The 8,916-nt window shown below is 39.3% G+C and overlaps 1 protein-coding gene across 1 annotated transcript in view; it reads right to left on the bottom strand.

The window, feature by feature from the left end:
• Positions 1 to 4,832: 4,832 nt before the first annotated feature.
• MSR1 (macrophage scavenger receptor 1) overlaps positions 4,833 to 8,916 on the bottom strand; it is an 82,482-nt gene continuing 78,398 nt past the window's right edge. Inside the window, exon 10 of the mRNA XM_043560243.1 lies at positions 4,833 to 5,375. Within this exon, the coding sequence (XP_043416178.1) occupies positions 5,242 to 5,375 (134 nt within the window). The 3' untranslated portion in view covers positions 4,833 to 5,241. The remainder of the gene's footprint in view (positions 5,376 to 8,916) is intronic.

Genomic DNA, 8,916 nt, shown 5'->3' with positions numbered 1-8,916 from the left:
GCTTCTCAGATTCAATAGTTTTGATTGCCCGATCTTCAAGCTGGCTGGTTGTTTCCTCTGCTTGTTCATAGCTGCTGCTAAACTCTTCTACTGAATATTTTTGCTTTAGTAATTTAGGAGCTTTTTAGATCCAACATTTTGGTTTGGCTGTTTTTTCTCATTTTGTAATTTCCATCTTTTAATTGATATTCTCATTTTAATACAGTATTTCTGATTGCCTTTAGTTGTCTTTTGTTTTTTTTTTAAATCATATTTAAGCAGTTGTTTTATGGTCTTTGTTGAGTACGTCCAACATCCAGACTTCTCAGGGGCCATTTCTGTCCATTGATTTTGCTCCTTTCAGTGGGTTACTTCCCTGTTTCTTCTTATGCCTTGTCATTTTGGGTTGTTGTTGAACACTGGACCTTTGAATATTGTAATGTGGTGACTCTGAAAAGCAGATTCTCCCCCTTCCCTATGGTTTGCTCTGTTTGTGTTTCTTGAAGGCTGTGGTAGTCTATTTGTTTAGTTACTTCCCTGAACTAATTCTGCAGAGACTGCAACCCTTGTGCGTGGTCACTGAAGTCTCTGTTCCTTAGCTTGTGTTTCATTAGTGTTTTTGAATGCTAGTAACTGGCACCCCCCCAAATCCCCATAACCAACCAAACAAACACACACACAAAACAGCAACAATAACAACAACAAAAGCTACCTTTCTGGTCTTGGCAGATGTACATACAACTTGCCTTGGGCATGGACACAGTTTTCTACATTTCTCTGCGTAACGTGGCTTTTTAAAAAATGTCCATAGAAACTCTTTCTGGCTCTCCTTAGCAGGCTTTATGCAGTCTATTGTATGTTTCAACTGTAACTGTTGGTGCCCGGCCCCTAAGGGGTGTTAAGTTTGCAGAGTTTTCGAGCAAGGCATGCTGCTTCTCCAGCTTGTGTCAAGCGAGGCACAGCAGAGACGAACGCTGGCATTAGTCCTTCAGGATCAACTCAGAAGAGTTAGAACTGACATACACAATCATTTGCGGAGAAGGTTTGCCCTGCGTCTTTGGAATTGGGGACCAGGGCTCCAAACTCAGAATGTAGGCTGTGGTAGTCTGAAGTCCAAATCCAAGGGTGGGTAGGACAAGGGTGAGTAGAAATGTTCCAAAACTTCCCTGCTGTTTGGAAGTTGCCTTTCTCTTGACTCTGCATTTGCTTAGTTGCTGTAAAATCTTGACTGTGTTCCAGAGTCCCGATGAGGTTGGTTCTGACAGTTTGTACTTGTTTTTCAATGTTTCTGTGGGGAATGAGCTCGTGGAGTCACTGTTCTACCATTTTGCTGACGTCATGCTCGCTCATTTTTCTTTTTGATTAAGTAAATATTCTAAATAATAACCTATACCTAAAACAGGTCTTTTGTTAAGAGATATTAGAAGCATAAAAATAACTTTTGTAAATGACATAACTAAACTTCTAAATCTAGAGTACCCTGTAAAACAAAAGAGCTGATAAATACCAGATGGGAATAGTGTTGTGATGTGACAAGAAGACTGATTCGATTAAACAAAACCACTTAAAAATATGGTACCTAACATTCACTAAAGAAAAAAATAGAATTAAAATGTCAGGCTATGCTGTGGTTATATGCCTGATAGAAAGCTATATCTAGTGCCAAACAACGATTCCTAAAATTCCTATATTCCATTCCAATGTGTTAAAAAATATCTCAACATAAAAATCTCCTAATTGTACTTTCTCTGGAAACACTGTTAATGGTCTACCTGATAACCATTCACTTCTTCCCGCTCTCTGCCAGAACAGGGATTTCATTTAGTTAACATGGGCCCCTGAGCTTTCATGGACCTTGAGCTTGTCCAACTCTGGAGAATGAATAATTCTTTTTTTTTTTAAATTTTTTTTAGTCTTTATTTATTTTTGAGAGAGAGAGAGAGAGACAGAGTGTGAGCAGGGGAGGAACAGAGAGGGAGACACAGAATCCAAAGCAGGCTCCAGGCTCTGAGCTGTCAGCACAGAGCCTGACACAGGGCTCGAACTCACGAACTGTGAGATCATGACCTGAGCCAAAGTCGGACGCTTGGACGCTCAACCGACTGAGCCACCCAGGTGCCCCCATGAATAATTCTTTTTTTTTTTTTTTTAAATTTTTTTTTTCAACGTTTATTTATTTTTTGGGACAGAGAGAGACAGAGCATGAACGGGGGAGGGGCAGAGAGAGAGGGAGACACAGAATCGGAAACAGGCTCCAGGCTCTGAGCCATCAGCCCAGAGCCCGACGCGGGGCTCAAACTCATGGACCGCGAGATCGTGACCTGGCTGAAGTCGGACGCTTAACCGACTGCGCCACCCAGGCACCCCTTATGCAAATCCAATGATGCTAAGTTTGTATCTCTTGTCAGTGATTGGCTTAGATATAAGTATAAATGCATTCCTCAGCGCACATAAATTACTGAGGTTTCAAATATTCCATTCCCCCTTAATCACAAATATTACTATACGATTTGTGACAGGTATATGCCTTAATCAAATCTTTTAAATACAGACTATCATAGTTCATAAGTTTTTGCAAAACTGGAGGCTTTTACTTGAAATTATTTATTCAGGCAACTGAGGTAAAATACATTTGGTTCTCAAATATCAACTGGTATTCCTATTTTCCACCTCCCTTTCCTTTCTTTCTGTTTCTTCCTTAAATTTTTTTTTTTTAATTAATTCACACTGCACTTATTTTGATGCTAGATGGCTAAACAAGTAGGATGCAATGATTGTGGTCAGGTGTTCTTTCTTTTTCTTTCTTCCTTTCTTCCTTCTTTCCTCCCTTCCTCCCCCCTCTCTTCTTCCCTCCCTTCCTCCCTCCCTCCCTTCCTTCCTTCACCAAATCACAAAGTACTGCTTCTTGAAGGAGATAATGCAATTTAGCATTCCAAAGTAAAGCTCCCAAATATATTGGCACAATTAAGCCCATTTCTAGACTGGATGGAGTGTAATGGATTACCTCAATTACAAAAAGGCCTTTCTTGGTTTACAAGAAACAAATGTCTATACCTCCATGGAAAATAAGTATCCATACAGTCGACATCAGTACAGCACACACACCCATAGGCACTGATCTCATACATCTCATATAGGCTGATATGCAAAGGATTCTTTTTTTAAAAATAAGTTTATTTATTTATTTTGAGAGAAAGAGACAAAGTGAGGGGGAAGGTGCAGAGAGAGAGGGAGACAGAGAATCCCAAGCAGACCTCATGCTGTCAGTGCAAAGCCCAACGTGGAGCTCGATCAAACGAACCATGAGATTGTGACCTGAGCCAAAATCAAGCATCCAAAGTTGGATGCTTAACTGACTGAGCCACCCATGTGTCCCAAGGATTCTTTGTCATACCATCTTGTTTGCCTTTTGAGGGAAACACGGTGCAGTTGAGCACAAGGAATTAATAACCAGACGAATGCAGAGCGAGGCTCTAGAGACAGTCTGTCTACCTTGAGAATCCATTCTCTTAGTCACAATTACACTGGAGAAAACCATCCTATGTTTAACAAGGAGAAGGACATAACGTGGTAAAAGGCCATTTTCAACAGGCCATTTCCAACAGTTCCATTTCCAAGACAACATTTTTGCCTTTGCAAATGAGAAGTGGGGAATCTACTACGTGGTTACCATTTGTGAAGTGAGACTTCAGGATATGAAAAAATACATAAGCCCTTTTTTGCTTATCACCATTACAGAGGGAATGGGAGAGCCATTCCGTAGTAGTACCACTATCTAATCATGTGTCCCTCTGGGTTGGGCTTAGGAAACTTGAAAGAGTATGTTCTTCTCAGGGCTCGATTGGATTTGGTTTGGCTTCGATAGCAGTCACTGGTCTTTCTGGCTGTACACTTAGTAGGGTACAGGCCCTCGGTTCCTGGTGGCCTTTCACACTCTAAGACTAGACCTGCATAGACAGACCTGGTGATAGACTACTAATTAGGGTCACAGACCCTTTAGGGCTGAAGATCTCTCTATCTCTCTGTCTTACCTCTCTTTTGCTGGTTGTAATTGTTGAGGGACTTCATGAAAGATTCCAAAGAAGGGTGGCTGAAACTTGCTTCTGTGCTCAAGACATGTGCATGCTATTATTTAAAATAGAATGATTGGGGGCGCCTGGGTGGCGCAGCCGGTTGAGCGTCCGACTTCAGCCAGGTCACGATCTCGAGGTCCATGAGTTCGAGCCCCACGTCAGGCTCTGGGCTGATGGCTCAGAGCCTGGAGCGTGTTTCCGATTCTGTGTCTCCCTCTCTCTCTGCCCCTCCCCCGTTCATGCTGTGTCTCTCTCTGTCCCAAAAATAAATAAACGTTGAAAAAAAAAATTTTAAAAAAATAAAATAAAATAAAAATAAAAAAAAAATAAAATAGAATGATTGCATGTATTTACATTTCAAACACAGTGTCTTAGAATTATAACAACTATTCAACTTAATTTAAAATGCATAACAAACTGAGCTCCATGTTGAAAACGACGTTTGATCCACCAGTTACCAACACACATATAGTGATGGCGGTCTGTACCTTTTAACTAATTTACGGTTAAGACAAAGTAACAAAAAGTAAAACTGTCAATACATGAACACATAAAATAATCATGTTGTTTTTATCATCATATTAGTGACCTGTATTGACCTATAAATCTCCTGATAAGTTTTTCATCATGGCCAAAGCATGTCACGAACATTGCTATCTAACAGCCAACTTATTGCACATTCAGAGAATTTGATGGCCGGGTAAAATTTTTCCTCAACAAACGTATATGGTTAGAGATTTTGCGAACTCGGCACAAAAAACCTCTTCCCAATCCTCTCATTTATTAAGACAGTAATTTAATTAAAATCAACTCAAAAGATTACAGAGAAGACAAAAATGACAAAACTTGTCATCTTGTGAAGGTATCAGCTGAGGTCAATGATTGGAAGGTGTTTCCATTATCATTGGCACTTATAATCCAGAAGCCTTAGACTTTAATCCGTTCCTTTTGATGCATGTCGTTATGTTAGAAATTCCATTTAAAAACCTAAAGAAGTTGAAATGGTTTAAATATAGACATATAGGAAGTGTGACGGCGTTCAGTATGTTTAACCAGTGATTTTAAACAATTCCTTTTCTTTAGACAAGATTCCTAATCTCTTAAATATTCACTGGACCGATTTTAATGGAGCAAACTTATAAAATCATTTTGCAACAGTGGTTTCATAAATGTGGAAGAAAACAAAACATTATAAAACGCAAGTGACTCCAGCATCTTCAGAGTGTGAACAGACTCTAGCACCCCACTGTTTAATTTTACATTCTTCAATAGATGATTCTCTCCCAAAACAAAACACTTCATTCAGCCAGATTGGACCGGTACCTGAAGAAACCAGATACAAATGCATCAGTAAACACGGTCTGGGGTTTATGTCTGAATGGGACAAAAACATTAGTTGACCCTCTAACTTAAGACAAAGGTGCTGCTTATTATCTACATCCAAGTGCCGTGCTTTCTATTTGGATTCAAAAATTAATCTGCCCTGCCCGGGGCGCCTGGGTGGCGCAGTCGGTTAAGCGTCCGACTTCAGCCAGGTCACGATCTCGCGGTCCGTGAGTTCGAGCCCCGTGTCGGGCTCTGGGCTGATGGCTCAGAGCCTGGAGCCTGTTTCCGATTCTGTGTCTCCCTCTCTCTCTGCCCCTCCCCCGTTCATGCTCTGTCTCTCTCTGTCCCAAAAATAAAATAAAACGTTGAAAAAAAAAAATTAATCTGCCCTGGAAAACCTGATATTCTGTCACTGTGTAAACCAGTAAGAGTACAACGTAATAAGACCTATACCAAAGATGTAGCCACAGCTCTATGAAATCGTAGATAAAAGAATGCTTGGTTTTAACAGATTCATTTTATTTTTAGAAATAAGAAGGGAAATAAGCTTTGCTAATCACAGGTATGTGCAATGACCTGATGGTCTGAGGCCATCTGTATGAGGCATTCTCTGAAACATTAACAGGTACTAGAGTTCTTTTCTTCTGGTGTAATGCTATTTACGTGTGCCTGGCTTACCAAATATATTACCTATTTTTTTTTAAATTTACATCCAAATTAGTTAGCATATAGTGCAACAATGATTTCAGGAGTAGATTCTTTAGTGCCCCTACCCATGAACCCATCCCCCCTCCCACAACCCCTCAGTAACCCTCTGTTTATTCTCCATATTTATGAGTCTCTTATGCTTCGCCCCCCTCCCTGTTTTTATATTATTTTTGTTTCCCTTCCCTTATGTTCATCTGTTTTGTCTCTTAAAGTCCTCATGAGTGAAGTCATAAGATTTTTGTCTTTCTCTGACTAATTTCACTTAGCATAATACCCTCCAGTTCCATTGGCAATCAAAAAGCATATTATCTATTTTTAATTAAACTAAGTCTAATACAATCAGCAAAGGGCTTACAAACTATCCTGCAAAAAGACCATGGATTATTAATTGCAAACACAGACAAACAACAACAAAATGACAGAGCTAATACTCTCTTTATCTTGAACTTTTCCCCAGACACATGAAAGGGTAAACGGCCATCAGCAGTAGGCTCCCTGGAAGATATTTAACCAACTAAATACATAGACTTCACTGCCACTTTCAAGAGAAGGACATTATTCTATCAATGAATAAGGAAACAACTGCTTTTTGAAAGGAATCCATGCATGCCAGGAGAAGATCATTTGAAAAACAATGTTTAGAAATGTTTTTCTGGTACAATCTAAAGATTTTCTGTGAGTGTCACATATAAAAATTCCCCTTTCTTTTAAACATAATGAATGGAACCTTTGAAAGACTTCTAAATGAAAGATGTGGGGTTTTGTTACATATACATAATGCAAACCTCCTGATGTGTTTTTAAGGACATTTCATGCTATCAAGAAACTGATGATTTAGCAGCTAAATTTCCAGAAACCCCTTAGCAAGTCTGGTGGATGGTAAATAAATATCTTAATATCGTCAGCATAATCAATAATACATTTTCTTCAATTCAGATCAATGTGATGTTGAAACGTTCTCTTTCGGTCAAAGAGCTATATAAAACATAATTAGAAATCACTTCAGCTTAGAAACAGACCTTGTGACTTATAAAACACGGTATTAAGTGAAGACTTTTTTTTTTTCAGAGAGGCCTCTATAATGGCATACATAATGACATTACTCTTGCTGATTTTTCAAATATTCTATGAGTTCAATAAATAAAAGTTTATATACATGCTGAGTGATGTGCATAATATAGTGGTGTGTGTACATATGAATAAGTTACAAATATTGGGAATTTTGTAACCACTTTGTGGATAACATTTGACCTAACTTAAAAAAAAAAATGGAGAGAGGTTTTCCACATGTATAAAAGAAGTTATTCCATAGAGTGGGGGCGCAAGGTAATGCTTGATGTATTACAACAGTCACCAGGATCCTGGCATCTAAAACACAAAGTACATTAATGAGGGGAGAGCAGTCAAGGGGAAGCCTGTATAGAAAGCCAGCACCACGTTTACAATACTCTGAATTGTATATTGTGAGTCGCCAAAAGAAGTGACATCATTGGGGCACCTAGGTGGCTCAGTGGGTTGAGAGACCGCCTCTTGATTTTGGCTCAGGGTCATATCTCACAGTTGGTGGGTTTGAGTCCCGCACCGGAATCTGCACTAGTGTGGAGTCTGCTTGGGATTCTCTTTCTCTCCCCTCTCTGCCCCTCCCCAACTCACTCTCTCTTTCTCTCTTAAACTTTAAAAAAAAAAAAAATTAATGATATCATCAGAACTATATTTTAGAAATGTATATCTGCCAGCAATGTAGAAGTTGGATTAAAGAAGAAAGTCTGTAAGCTAGAAGAACAGTTAATAGGATGTGTATGGAGAGATTTTTCTCTGAAGACTTGTGTTTTCATTTACTCTCAGAATTAGGAAATTTTTATTTCCACCTATAAAATAAACTGGGCATTCTCTTAATCTTTGAATAATTTGTGCCTCTACTAGAAAGATCCAAACATGAGACAAAATTATATTTGGGTTCACGTTCTCAAGGTAATTCGGAACACTGCATTGTTCAGTTCATATAGTAGTAATTAAATCATTCGGGCCCAAACAATATTTCTATTAGAAAAGAAAGGTTTTCCTGGGCTGATCAATTATAAAAGTAGTAACCTGAGAACTCAAGTATATTTTGAAATGTTTGTAACAGTATTGAGCCTGTTTGACTTAAAATTTTAAGGCAGATAAAAAAGAAAATGGGGAATATGACTTCAAAATCAGAAACCTTGCCAGGAATACATTTTTGTTCCCAAGGGGCTCTTACAAGGTATAGCCCCATCTTTTTTGTGTTTGTGAGTGTTCGTATGTGTGGGCGTGTCTGCACATGTGTGCTTCCTTGTAAATGTATAAAGTCTATCTAAATTTTCTGGAAGCCCCAAAGGGACTCAAAAATATATGCAAATAATCACAACTGCACAAATCGTGGAGCTCTGCCCATGTCCACGTAGAAGAGAGCCAAAACAGTGGGACATTTCTACATTATGTCTATTACATATACAGACATTCATAAAGTGTATCAACAAATGTAAGTAAAACTTTTGGGGACAGCATGGGTCTGTCATAACGGGAGCCCAAGAACAGGATGGCTCTATGAGAGTCTCTGTTCCAGGGCACCGTGATGCGTTCACTCCTCGTGTTGTGGGTTCAGTCACTGGATTTCCATCTCAGCAGTGCAGACATTTCACAATCCGGGGGAAAAAAGAATTAATTAAGAATGAGAATCCCTCCCCTCCAGTGGCTGGAGCACCAGCAGGACAGCCCCGCAGGGGTAGCACAACACGGAAAAGAGTCCATTCATGTGCTGATATGTGAACACAAATGTGGAGAAGCCTCCGTAAAGGAAGTCACAAAT

This window comes from Prionailurus bengalensis, chromosome B1 (assembly GCF_016509475.1).
Source record: "Prionailurus bengalensis isolate Pbe53 chromosome B1, Fcat_Pben_1.1_paternal_pri, whole genome shotgun sequence".
NCBI lineage: Eukaryota > Metazoa > Chordata > Mammalia > Carnivora > Felidae > Prionailurus > Prionailurus bengalensis.
Note: the sequence above shows the minus strand (reverse complement) of the source record. Positions and strands in the feature narration are given on the sequence as shown.